At 37.1% G+C, this 14,273-nt stretch overlaps 1 protein-coding gene across 2 annotated transcripts in view; it reads left to right on the forward strand.

The window, feature by feature from the left end:
• Positions 1 to 258: 258 nt before the first annotated feature.
• NPY5R (neuropeptide Y receptor Y5) overlaps positions 259 to 14,273 on the forward strand; it is a 49,487-nt gene continuing 35,472 nt past the window's right edge. The window contains exon 1 of one of the 2 annotated variants that reach the window (XM_072406002.1): positions 259 to 879. Coding sequence is in view for 1 of the 2 variants with exons in the window: in XM_072406001.1 (XP_072262102.1) it covers positions 573 to 632 (60 nt within the window). In the remaining variant the exon portion in view is untranslated. The remainder of the gene's footprint in view (positions 880 to 14,273) is intronic. The other variant, XM_072406001.1, reaches the window with a different exon arrangement.

Raw genomic sequence — 14,273 nt, forward strand, 5'->3', positions numbered from 1 at the left:
ATAAATTCAAAGAATCTCTAGTATAAATGTCATTTCCTCCCTCTCTAGACTCATAGCAGCATCCATCCATCAAATGATTAGAAGCTGTCAGGATAATTTGAGAAGAATAGAAATAAGCTGCATGTTATTCACAGAGAGCTACTCTTTGCAAAATACATCTAGAGTAGATTAATTGTCTTGATCTACACCTAAAAACCTTGAACATGATAGTAAATGTTCGTTGCCTTTGTGCTGCCAGGCAGATGTATGTCTAAATCTCATGCAGCCTTGGGGAGGTATACAGTACAATGATGGAGCCCATTGCAATGCATTGCAGATCTATAAACTCAGACATGCTATGTGATCATTGCTGTTGACAGGTAATATCTCCAGGCTTATTTTGTAACCTGGTCATGGATTACATTATATTGAGCTCATCTGCATGCAAGTTTCCAGATGCAAGGGAGCCTAGAGTGAAGACAATTTATGCATTGAGCCACCAGGTGGCAGTGACCCTCACACATATTATTCAGGGACATTGCTTGGCAATTTAAACTTCAACACACTACAAAGCTGCTGCCAGCTCAAGCTGTATGTCCCTGTGCTTTAAGATCTGCCAGCCTTGGATTGCTCAGCAGCACACCTGTACACAGGTAATATACAAGTCATGGGATTAATGCATGCTGCACATTCTGTATTGCTTTGCAGAACTAGCTGTCTGGTGGCAATGTAAGCTGGAGTTCAGCTTTAATAGGCGTAGCTTCATCCTTCACAATCCTTACAGTGTCAATGACAAAAATAACTGGAGCTATGCCCCATCTATTCTCTCTCTTCATCCACATATATTGTCCATATCTCAACATTGTTTGCACAAGGGACTGTAACTGAAATCTAAGCAAGGTACAGTAACATTTCCTTTATTTGTACTCTTTTTCTGATTTCTACATGACTGCTGATAACTATGCCTCATTCACTTTAATTGTATGCAATGAAATGTGTTTACTGGCTGACATATAAATAAACAGGTAGATGGAATGATATGTCTATAGGCTGTGCTTATACCTGCACAGCAATGCACTGACTTTCATATACTACTAGAATGATGCAGAAGTATCTAATACCATGTGAGCGGCTACTTAGCAAGTGACACATGCTAACATAGGTAACTACTTTTATATTTTGCCTAATAGCATCCACAGGGTATTTGTATTCAGCCCTATTGTCTGTTTGTAGGATTAGTGTAATCCAATGAAATTTTTGTTTTTTTTTACCTGTACTGTCTGACAAGGACCCATGGAATGATTTACTAAAGAAGAAACTTTAACACAAGCCTGTGCTCCCTTCAAACAGCCAATCAGGTTCAATGAAACTTAAAAATTCAACCAAGGTGGGATTTTTCTTACTCCTTGCATATCAGATTAGACCATAATATTTACAGGCAATATATGACCTCTAAAATATCTTCTTGTCTGAAAGAAAACTCTAGATATATTTTAGGTAAGGGGTAAACTTAGACACCTCCAGGTCTATCTTGGGTAAAACCACATCAGCCCAAAACATCCCTGATGATTATTTCCCCGCTTCTTGGTCAGCCAGGGGTATCCTAAGCGATGTACAGAACTTTTTCAGGTTTACAGTGAAAACATATACATGGTATAATTATACTCAGCAATCTAATACAGCTTGGTAATTAGGTGTAATTTATATGATTCAGCAATTATGTGAACAAAAGCATTGTGATTCTGTTAACAAGGAAAAAAGGAACATTTATTTGGATATTAAAGTTTTACGCAGGAGCGGTAATAGGTTTTTCCCTTTCTCTTACATTATATGGCCTCCTGTAAGGTCAGATTCCTGTTACCCTGCACTACAATCACCACTTATTGCCCAGGATGGCAATATTATAGCCTTTTCAGCTATTATAACAATCTACAAACTGCTTGTCCAAATTTAAGCTGCTGTAAAATGCAGCTGAAGCAATGTCAGAGTTGTCAACTGCTTATTAACTCATATAGCATACAACCCATCTCAGAGAGCTTGTGGAGGGACAATGTGGTTCCAGGGAATAGAATAGTCATCTTCAGAAACATTATGCATCACAGTCATTGGGCATATTTAATAAGGCTGGCTAGGATCAAGAAGCATGTGCAGTGTAGAGTAACCCATACCATACCATTTATAAGTAAAGGAGAGACTTTGCTAATATATAATATATCTGATTTAGCACTACAGTGATACATCATATACTATATATTTTTTAGATCTTCACATTAGCTAACCACTAAAGGAAATAATTTAGGACTGCCAGGACTGAGAACTGCAGACATTTTTTTAATATTTGTAAATAATTATGAAAGTACTAAACACCTATTATGGATTAGAAATAGATGTGATTTTTTAAATATAAAATCATTTCTTATTTAAGTTCATAATTAGGTACAAACCCCTAAAATTTTGCGTTATCTCATTTCTTATCTGCTAATGACATTGACAGCATATTTTTATGAAGATTGTAATAACTGATTTTATTGTGTATGATTTGAAGATGCTTTTTGGTTCATTTGTTGAGACAAAGAGCAATCTGCCTGCATTGTGCAACAACTATAAAGAACCAATTAGAGTTCAAGACCAAGGCATAACTATTTTATCGAATACTGAAGTCATTATCATTAATCTCCTAAACTCTACTCTCTGTCTCATGGACATATATTCACCCACAGTACAATGTTAAGCTGTAAATTGTCATATACATTTGGATACTTCATTCTTCTTATACAAAACCCTAATATCCCCTATCAGAGCGCAGTCCTTTGTCAGAATCACTTGTCAAGTGTAAGAATGGTTTCCTGGCAGCCTGGTACATTGGATGATGCCCACAAAGCCTCCATACCAAGTGGCAGGAGGTGGCCTGACATATTGGGTGATGCTCATAAAGCTTTAATATTAAGTGACCCTGATGTATTATGTAACATCAAGAAATTTCCTTTAATAATATTGTCTGTTGATCTTTATAAAACACAGGATGAAAAACAGAAATTTGGCACATGTTGGGTAAGCTGGATGGCATTGATTGCCATAACAGCATGAAGTTACATAATATTTATCTATGCACATTTAATTGGAATGTTAGTGCTTTTTCTATGATTTATTTAACTGTGAAAGTTTGACTACCTAAGAAGAAATTTCATGGTGGAATAAGATGAACAAGAAAGCTGGAAGGAAAAAGGGAGACAGGAGTCCTAGTAACAAAGCTATCTAATGACTCCTGATGGTGGCTATTGACTCTAAGAAGTGAATCTGTCTGTGTTTTGATAAATTACGACCATGATGGGTATGACTATGGTTTGCTAAATAGCTACTTAAAGGCAGTTACAAACCAAGTGTATACCTGCGATCTATATGCACCCCACGGCTCTCAGGTTGGTGGTCTTCCATGACCTGGGCTGGGTTCACCATCTGTTGGGCACCTGTGGCTGCAGACCATCAATAGTATGCAAAGCAAAGAAATGCTGTCTGCAATCCAAAACCCAGTAAGAAGGAGTGATCCTTGTCCTACAGAAGTAAATTTAGGTGTAAGTCAGTAGCTATCAACGCTGGGGAGTTTAGTCTTTCTGAATTGAGGCCACTGAATGTTAAGAGGTTAATATTGAAGCTACTAACATGAGTGAGTGCTGGGGTTATTATTGCAGTCACTGGTACCAATGCTGGGGAATTGTATAATTTCCACTGATACCAATACTGGGGGCTGTTATGGTGTTCACTGGCAATGCTTGGAGTTATTGCAGTCAATTATACCAATTGGGGAGGGGGGGGGGGGGGGGATATTGCGCTCATTTATACTAATGCTGTAAGTGACTATTGCAGTAAGTGACATTGCCTGTGGAGTTTTTATTGTGACCCCTGACACCAATGTTGAGGTTTTTCATTGTGTCTGCTGACACCAATACAGGAGCATTTTATTGCGGCCTCTGACACCAGGTACACTATCCAGTACATTGTAAAAAAAAGCAGCAGGACCAAAATGTTCAGGTGTTAAGGTCTGTTACAGTCCATTTGTTTTAATTGGGTTGCATCTCTAGGCAGCCAAACCCACCCAGTGCCGCACCTGAGATATTTTGACCACCATCGGTATATGGTGTTGTGTAGTGTATATCTGAATGTTTTTCAGGTACACTAGTACTTTCGGTGATTGTGTTTCCCATTTGTTAGCTTTTGCTAGACTTTTCGATGCTTACTGATATTATATGCATATGTAAATATTATATAAAATATCAATCAAATCTGTGCATTTTTACTTGTTTTGTCTTTATTAGACACAAATATTACAGTAAAGTCCCATGGTGCTTGGTAGTTTGATTTTTTTTTTAAATCTTTCTAACCTTTTTCTATTCTAGCTATTACTCTTTCTTGTTTTCTCTATTATATCTTGCTGTGACAAATATTAAATGTGGCACCAGTAAACTTTTGAGCTGTAGGGAGCAAAATTTGTGAATGCAATACTTTGTAAAAGGATGTTATGGTAGTGATTTTTAGCAATCTCATTTGACATGACCCTTATCTCTGAATATCTCTTGCAGCATGTCCAGAGATAATCCCGTAATATTTCTGTAGTCTCTGACCATCACGTGTGCGATTCCTTCAGTTTTTGACAATGTACTAGAGTATTGTATATGGTATTTAGCAATTTTATGTATTAACATTAAGTATCATGTGCTTTGTTGATGTCAGAGGCCACACTAGATGATCCCCAATATCAGATAAATGCTGTTGATAAATGCTTTAGAAAAATTGCGCTAAAGTTTTACTTCCTTGCATTTGCAGTAACTAATTAAAATGTCTTAAAATGTGTAGAGCACAGCATGTCCTTAATGACCGTGGCTACAATTCGTGCTCTGTTCAGAATATCTCCTTTGTAACCACCCCATTGTACTGTAGAGAACTGAGACTACAAATGTGAAATGGGATATGGAGTTTTCTGATATTATGGGCACTCTAGTGTTCAGTCAGAATTAGTGAATACTACCAGCAGCCCCTACATTGATTGACTGCATAAACCAACACTTTTTCAAAGAACAATTTAAACAAAACAACTTATATATAATTGTGTGCGTGTTACTGTTTATTGTTTCATTCTTTCCTTTAAATCATAATAACATAGGTTAAAATATTGCAATGGGGTAGGTGCACATTACAAGTAAAGTCTACAAATTAAAGTGTATTTGAATAGGTTGCAACTTAGAAATAAGTTAACACACCAGACACCATCACTAGACATTGTGAATATTTTCCTGCAGGCATTGGTCATGGGCCACATTGCCCCCTTTTTCCCCAGCTTTGAGGGCTGAGGGCGGAGACAAAAGACGACACGCTGCTCCCTGCTGGAGGCATGTCTAATGCGAGTGTACATTGGGTTTCCACAAGGAACCCAGTGTTACTCAAAGGGGAAATAACAAGGTTCCAAGTCATTCAGACTGTCATATTACATATTTGTGCTGTACAGCTGTTTTACTAGCTAGCTGGACTGCACATTTTTTATCATGGATCTAAATCCAGACTGCAGAAAGAAAACAACAGGGAAAAAAAAAGCCAGGATCATCAGGTATTTGGGAAACACTTTTTAAGCCTCTGACAATTCTTCCACAATGTACTATTCAATGTATTTTATTTCTGCCAGTGTTACGTTATGTACAAATGTTAGTCAAAGGTTGTTTGAAATGAGCAAATCAAATAACAATGTTCTGTATGAACGGTTGAATAATGCACGTTGCATGCAATAATGTGTTAGGAAACGCTTATGGGGCTGGCGATTCCGATCTGTGCGCCACTGTTGTATGCCACATGGCCTATTTTGTCCAGCAATGACACTTTCAGCAGCAAGGAGAAGAAAGAAATAGCAGCAGCCCCTGCCTCCCTTTAGCTGTGGAGCCTGATGTATTTTATTGGCATCCCCAGCACAACCTTTTGAGGCTGTGCACAGCTGAAGGGGATTCTAGAGGGTGATTAGTGTCTGACTCTATCCTGCAGTGCTATTGGCTGTTGGAACTTTATAGCCTATCTACTCCCAGTCACCGGGGCCTGTTGTGGCCTATAGCTGGCCTAATCTGTGCTGGTGTGTTTCGTCTGATTTACTGTTTCTGACCCTGCGAGTTTATTCTGCCTGGACTGACCGTTTGCCTGTGACCCTGACTCTGCTTGTGTTTGCCCTTGTGTACTTCATCTGGTCTGGTGAGTGGTTATCTGGTATGACCTCTGGCTCTGTATTCTGGACTTGTCTGTTGGAGTCTTGGTACTGCGTTATTTGTGGGCTCCTGGTCCTCTGCCAGCTCTTCCCCAGGAACCATCCCTTGTCCTGGGGGCAACCATGTGCTGAGAAACGCAACCAGTCTTCGGAGGCTGAGAGGGGGCTAGCTATAGGGGAAGAGCTCAGTGTTGGATTGGGGCACTGGTGCCTGGTGAGTACTGTTGTTGGACCATGGCCTTACATAATGATACTGAATGGACAGAAGATGTGATTGGTAAGCATTTGAGTAATGACTTGCAGATGCATAAATGAGATTGCAGGAAATTAGCTGGAATTAAACACACTCACGCGTCCTTAGCGCCCAATTGCCCAACGAGTGTACACAAGCTACATAACAACAAAATTTCATATCATTTGTTATCCTTTGTCACAAGTTTCATTAATAGAACGATGAGTCAATCATCTTTCAGATTTTGTTTCTCTTTATTCTAACATGTGTACAAGCCGAACAATAACGGTTTCTATTAAGTATCTGTTGACTCTGTTACAATTGAATTGAGTTTGCAGAATAGTACAGTAAAATATTTTAATGGCAAACTCTCTGAAAAACATTTCTAATAATGGAACCATCATAGGGCAGTCAATTTAGTTAGAATATAAATTTCCACAGTCAAATTGTATTAATAAATGAGCTTGGGCATTGGAAGCTTGACATACTGCCCCTAAGGCAAAGGGCAGTCTGTATCACATAAATCCTCTTTAATTGGTATTACTATAATAGACTGATAATATATTCACTGTTTAATTATGAGCCCCTAGGAGAAGATTAGCACATTTTTAAAATCCATTCTTTTTTATGTTATAAATATGCAGGTTAGCGATACAGGTTGTACCAAGCTACAAGTTGGCTTCCGTTCCTGTCCCATTTCACTATATAGGTGGTTATAATACATTTTTAAATTATTAGTGCCCCAATAAAAACAATTTAGGCTCAAATCTAGATTTGCTGTTTGATTTCAAAATCAGCAAATCAGCTGATTAACACAGCATTTTCTTAAAATCTATTAGAAGCGAATAAACCTGTTGCTTGAGCTAATTTTAGTTTGCTTGTTGTAAGTACACTGCAGACACTGTGGCACTAATGTGAATAACTGTCCATAAGCTTGTTGTCGAGGTTAATAGCTGCCAGCATTTTATTTGGCTGGTAGATAGTAGGGGAAAGTATTGTCTATTATGTACAGTTAAAGGGCTCACAGTTGTTCTTCTTCCAACCAATTGGTTGGCAACATAAACACCTCTAACACACCTTGAGACAAATTTGGCCAACACTATTCATATCCCATCAGTCTGATCTAGTTTAAGCCTGGCAACATTCATGAAGATAAACAGATACTAGATTTTCAGCATATATAGTTATGACCTTTAAACAATAGTAGTCAATGAGGCATTGTTTTTTTTTCACACTCATATTAATTAAAATGATAAAGGTCAAATCCATATAAAAATGAATTACCAATAAACAGCTTAAGGCAGAGGATACCTTCCTAGAAGATACAGGTGTACCAAACTATGTATACAGCTAAAGTTATTCCATACAACATTATTCTATTAGTAAATATGTTGGTTGATTTCGGTCCAGCCTTTGCATTTTGAATTCCCCCACCTCCTACATGATACATATTGCTATGCTTACTAGTTCTATCTACTGCTGCCTGTTCACTAATACTATTACTATATAATACTATATATATATATATATAGTTTAGAACATCACTAAGTCAATTGAAAATGGGTATGCTAGTGTACAACGGGAGAACCATCATAACCATAAGTGAGACAACTAGACCTGTGATTTAGTCCAAAGAGATTGTTCTTCAGATAGATTCTAGAGATGTATTGTTCTTCCTTTACAGAACACATCAGATTCCACTGAGGTGTAACATAATACATAACTGAAATGTCATTCCAGTGATGTTCCATTTCACACCTATCATACAGATGTCAGAATTAGGAACACTAAGATGTTGTAATGGGTGTGAAAGGGAATCCTACCTAGGCATTCATTTTAGGCAAGTCTGATACATGTTTGTATAAATGTATGTGCTTAAGGTTAAATATTTGTTGATACTAGCTGTATCAACTGCAATGTAAAATAAATTATTGGTATTTTTTATGAACTGCTATGTGTTAATAAATGAATCTTATCAAATGCTGGATGCCGCCTATATGTGATAAAAGTAATCGAGACATACTAATAGCTTTATTACAAAGAGTTTTAGTTCTTGTAAGAGAATTTAAATTCAGTATTTCTTTATTAGTGGTTCTACAAATAACAATACATATCAAAAGTTACAAAGGTTTAACTACGTATACAAATTTTTACAATAACAAGAACTACGTCCACATATGAGACGTAAAAGACATAGAATTGGGATAGGTGAAGGAAAGCCAAAGATTGTTTTATATGTCTGCAGATTTTTGAAAATATTCTTCTATATACTGTAAACCACACAGCAATTTTAGAATATCAGTAAAGAAGTTGGAATATTTGGAAAAGTTGTAGCCAGTTTATTTTAAAAAAAACTCACCAATTTGTTTAAGGATTTGCACTGAAATGTGAGTTGTAATTTAAAGAACACTTGTAGTTTTGAATGATTTGCTGCTCAGAAGGGAGAAAAGAAAGTCACTTTAATTGTTGTAATCTATGAAAATATTAGCATATTACAACCATCACTCATGATAAATTTACTCCACCTTCTATGTCAGTTTAACATGTGGGTAACATGAGCAAGGGAACTTCCAGGACAGAGAGGGACCTGGGACTTCTCCAGTGCAATAGAGATATCTGTGGAATTAAAAGTAAGTGTGATTTTTTTATTTTTTGGTTTAGTTCCACTTTAAAGGCTCTATGAACCTCTATGAAACCGGTAATAATGCCTCCCTCACCTCTGATTTTGATTTCAGCTTTAGTCACTACCCTCTTCTGGGGTCTGCCCTCTTTGCATGCAAGTCTTTGCAAGCTAACCCATAGCTCAACTCCGTCCTCCAGCATTCAGTGTTTTCTAAATTTCCTGCCACTCTATTTCATTCATTTAATCATTACTGTTGGATAATCTTTCTGGTACTAGAGCTCCATTGAAGTTTGTACAAAATAGGCTGATTATTTACATTGCTCTTACATTGGAGTTGTTAGAAACTAGTTGGTCCTTGGTTAGTAAATGTATTGTCAGCGAGGTATGGCATGAAATGCAATTCAAAATCATTCATAGAGCCTTTTATGCATTAAATTTAAAGGTTAGTGCACGTTTAGCTGCTCGCAGATTAGAAGCCTGTCCCAAGTGTGCGTTCCTATTAGTGCCTCTAGAACATTTACCGTGGAACTGTCCAGTAATAGGTGCATTTTAGAAGTCAGTTTTCTGATTTATTTATCAGGTTACTGGTACAACCTATCAATTGTTGCTCCAATTGGCACATTTTCATGGAACGGCCTTCCGAGTAGTTAGTTCTAGTTTATCTAAATTTGACCATCTTTGTTTATTAGCAGCCAAAAAAATCTATATTGAAACATTGGTCCTGATTTATTAAAGCTCTCCAAGGCTGGAGAGAATACACTTTCATGAGTGAAGCTGGGTGATCCAGCAAACCTGGAATGGATTTCTTTAAAGTTATTTGCTAGTTGCTAGCAAATGTTTTCAATCCTGGACCAGATCCATTCCAGGTTTGCTAGATCATTTAGCTTCACTGATGAAAGTGTATTCTCTCCAGCTTCGGAGAGCTTTAATAAATCAGGCCCGTTGGCTGGAACCTGGTTCTCCCACGATGGTGCAATTTACTAATTATTTACAAACCCTAATGTTGATTGATAAAACTGAAGCTACCAAACATCGGGATATGCACCCACAAACATGTTTTGATAACTGGATGTCTGATTTACAGCACACACTATCTCCATCTCTCTTGCATGATGTCATAGAAACCTTTCGTCATATGAGCTGGTGTGACCGAAGGGCTTTAGGAGCGTCAAGATAATTTACTGCTTCTATTTTTTCTGATATATTATAAAGTAGTAGTTCTTTAAAAAAAAAAATCCTGCCTACCTTTTGCATGAATTTAGAGTGGTTGCATACTATATGGTTGTTGCTGATATGTTCTGTTGCTGCTGGGGGAGCAATCTTTTATAAGAATATTCAATCTCAGTGTCACACTGCAAAAAGATTTCCCAGAGCAACTGGCTCAGCAATCTAAGTACCAACAGACTAAAATTGGTCATAAATGAGGCGGGTTAACTAAGCAGTTAACCATTCAGACTAACAACGTCCATCAAGTCCATCAAACACCATCAAGTGTTTTATCTCTGCCACACCAAAGAATGAATGCAACAGAATTTTACATTAGGTAGCTTTAAAAAAGCAGAGATTAAGCATAAAAAAATTTAAATATATTTTTATTAAAAGAAAAGGAACATGGTGTACACAATATTTACAGAACATGATATAAAATAGTAAAAAGTGACTTTAAGTGTGAATACTTAGCCCTTAGCTTGGCACAAAGTCAAAGTTTGGATTAGTGGTTTAATGCTGAAGGCTAATTAAGGTCCCTGGCTGGCAATGACCCTCTCTCAGTAATTAGTAGTTGATGATAACAAGAGCTGCCTCGCTCTTCAGTATAATCCCACTCAAATGATTTGAGGGTTTCTTTAGAGCAGGGGTCCCCAACTACTAGGTCACAGATGAGTAAAATGCTGTGGGTTGTGCTGAACTGGCCCTGGACCTGGTTAGCTGCTGTCTTCACTATGACCAGAAGGATCTGTGCCCTCTGTCATGTCATTTCATTCGGCCAATCGCCTAAACTGACTAGTGTGATTTGCTGAATTTATTAACAGGAGAGAGGAGCAAGAAGACATCTGCAGCCTTCTGCTCCACCCCCGCCCACCCACAAGCCCATCCTCAATTCATAAAACGGTATATTCCTTACCAATCCCCACATATGTCATATTTCCAGGACAAAGCCTTGCAAACTGTCATTTAAATTTATAAAACTAGAATTAGATAGACATCAAACTTGGTAGTTCAATGATGTTTTGCATCTCCAAGGAAGTTATTTACCTGTCTGGATAAGTGAGGATGGGGCCTTCTTTCCACCTGTATTCTCTATGTTTCGAAGTGGAAACAGAGGGTATGGGGCGAAGAGTGGCAAATGTGTCTACAGTATCGAACAGATGGTGCAGGCCAGAGGGGGATATGATTGAGGGCAAAGCTGCTGTAGATCAGTAGGCAAGCTGGGTTAGCTAAGGAGATGAGCAGAAACAAAACATGCTCAGTAGATAAGCAAGGTCAGTAACAGATATGCAGGAACAAACTGTGGTCAGGTGAAAAGCTGGGTCAGCAACAAGTGGGTTCTGGCACCAGTTGGGCAGTTGGCCATGCAGGGCCTCCTTTGTGCCACACAGTGTTCTTTCTTTCATCTGTGCATGCATACTGGAATCTACTTTGTCAGTGTCTTTTTGGTACTGATCCCATCTCTGTAGGCATGTTTTTCAGTACAGTACTATTTAAATGTATTCTGTGTGAGCTGATGTTTCTGGCTTTGCCAATTTTGTTTCTATCTTTCAGTAGACTCTTGTTCCATCTCTGTGGACATGTTGCTTGTTGTGTTAGCACACTAATTATATTGTTTCTGCAGGATGGATGAGGTTGTGTTATTGCAGTTCTGGTTGCTTCTCTTTGAAAGTACTTGTAGCACTTTTAGTATGGTACTTTTTCCATCCATGTGGACATATTGCTGAACAGATTTATGTTTGTGTCAGTAAAGTACTGATTCTGTCCTTACAGGCATTTTGTCAATTTTAAACCAGGGATCTAGAAATTGATACTATATTGAAATTGATACTCACTGAAGTGTGATATGGGGATATGACCCAGAAAATGTATATTATGTGGCCCAGAAAGTTTTGATTGTGATTCTGAAAATATGCAATACAGTTTACACAGAAATCCAGTAAATGTTTAGCTAGTCCTTATCTGCACATATATTTCATTTCTCTGACCTAAAGTGGTGTAATCTGCTTTTTTATATACATTATAATGCTGTATTGGGAACTTTTAGGGAGCCCATTACAAGTTCAATAACTGAAGGGAACATTACTAATACTTCTAACATCTAGGAATACAAGAAGGACCTCTTTACTAATTTGGTTTATGGGGGTACAACCACATCATTTTAGATGTATTACACAAATATAGAAATCATTAGTATGTTAAAATAAACATAAATGGTAAGGAATTGAAAATTCCAGGAAACACATCTGCACCTGTCTTTCCTTTCATTTTTATGTTTTTATTTTAAGGTTTAGAAATTGCTCAAAATGACAATCCATCTGACAAAATTTTGACAAAATCTGACAAAGTTAAATTGCACTAATAATTGCACTAATTTCAATTTACCTTGATAATTATGCCCTATATAAAGGTAATGTTCCATATTATCTATTGGAATTTTTTGTTATTAAAGTGGAGTAGAGCATAAAGCTTAAAGTACTCTTGTCTCCTATTAAAAAAAAATATGTGCTGCAGCACTTATTTGTGGATCCATCTGCACTTAAGGTTTTCTCTCGGTCCCCATGCCAAGCCATAGAAATACCTTCCAGAGAAGTCCATATAATGCTTATTTAGTAGGTGTAGTAAGGAAGCGTCACTGTTCCTGAATTCAGAGTAGAATTGCCTCTGTCATTTAGGTTGTACCTGCTTGTACTACAGTGGGGGTGCAAAAAAATTAATACCTGAACACACCTAGTTCTGCCCACTGCTTTAAGAAATTACACCACTGCATTTGTTACCAAAACCCTTCCACTGTCATCGGTAGGGAGAGGGAGCAAAGAAATTACAAATGAAAGAGGATTTATTTTCATACATAAACAACATTAGCAAGCAGGGTTTTTTGGGCAAACAAAATCTTGTATTTTACAAATCCATAACATATTGTACAACAAACAGTATTTGCTTGTATATACAATTATTATTTAGTGTCACCTCATTTTTTGAGGTTTAGTAACTATTTACTAGACATTCAAATTAGGAGCATTTCTCTTTTCCATATCTAGATAGTTATACAAACAAGGAACTGCTACCACTTCAAAACACCATAGATGACCTACCCTATGCATCTATATCATTGGAAAATGTAAGTCATGATAACCCTAAAATCTTTTTGAATATTACAAGAGCAGGGCGTAGAAAATAACAATGGCAGTTCACATAAAATTAGATAGAGTTGGTAAACCTATTTAATACATTATCGAAAATATATGAATATATGTATCTGTATATGATATATATTCAGTTTGAAGTGTTTTCTTTACAACTTACCTGCTTATTTATATAGGTTTAATATTTTGATACATATCCAACTAAATTTCAATTCATTTGCTTAGAACTTGAATGTATGACCTACAGTTGAATAAGATATACTAATATTCTTCTATGTTTGATAAATGTATCTAGACTGAATGCAAACCCTCATAAAACGTGCACAGTAACACCTGAGGGAGCCTACAAAGTGTGAAATGCATTGGGTAACTAAGCTACGTGCAAAACACCCATACTTATTTGTGTTTCTCGCACATATGGTTTGCTGTACATTCCTATGTGATTTTCGGATACAGTTGAACCATTAAGTAGGCAACTCATGTCTAATAAACAGTTACTGAACCTCAAGAAATGAGGTAACACTAAAAAAACAATTGTATATGCAAGCAAATACTGTTTGTTGTGGATTATGTTATGGATTTGTAAAATACAAGATTTGTTTGCCAAAAAACCCTGCTTGTTAATGTTGTTTATGTATGAATATGAAATTGGGTTGGCAAATATCCCATGTAAGGGACTAGACATCTACTAACATTCCCTTCCACTGGCTTTTCCCTTAAGCCCTCCTTTCTTCTTTTTTCTTGAAAGAGGATTTAGATTACTAAAGAAAGGAAAAGGATACACTTTGCCTATTTTATGAGTCTAGAGTGATACATATTAACTGGACTTGGGATATGTTTAGTTCTGTG

This window comes from Pyxicephalus adspersus, chromosome 3 (assembly GCF_032062135.1).
Source record: "Pyxicephalus adspersus chromosome 3, UCB_Pads_2.0, whole genome shotgun sequence".
NCBI lineage: Eukaryota > Metazoa > Chordata > Amphibia > Anura > Pyxicephalidae > Pyxicephalus > Pyxicephalus adspersus.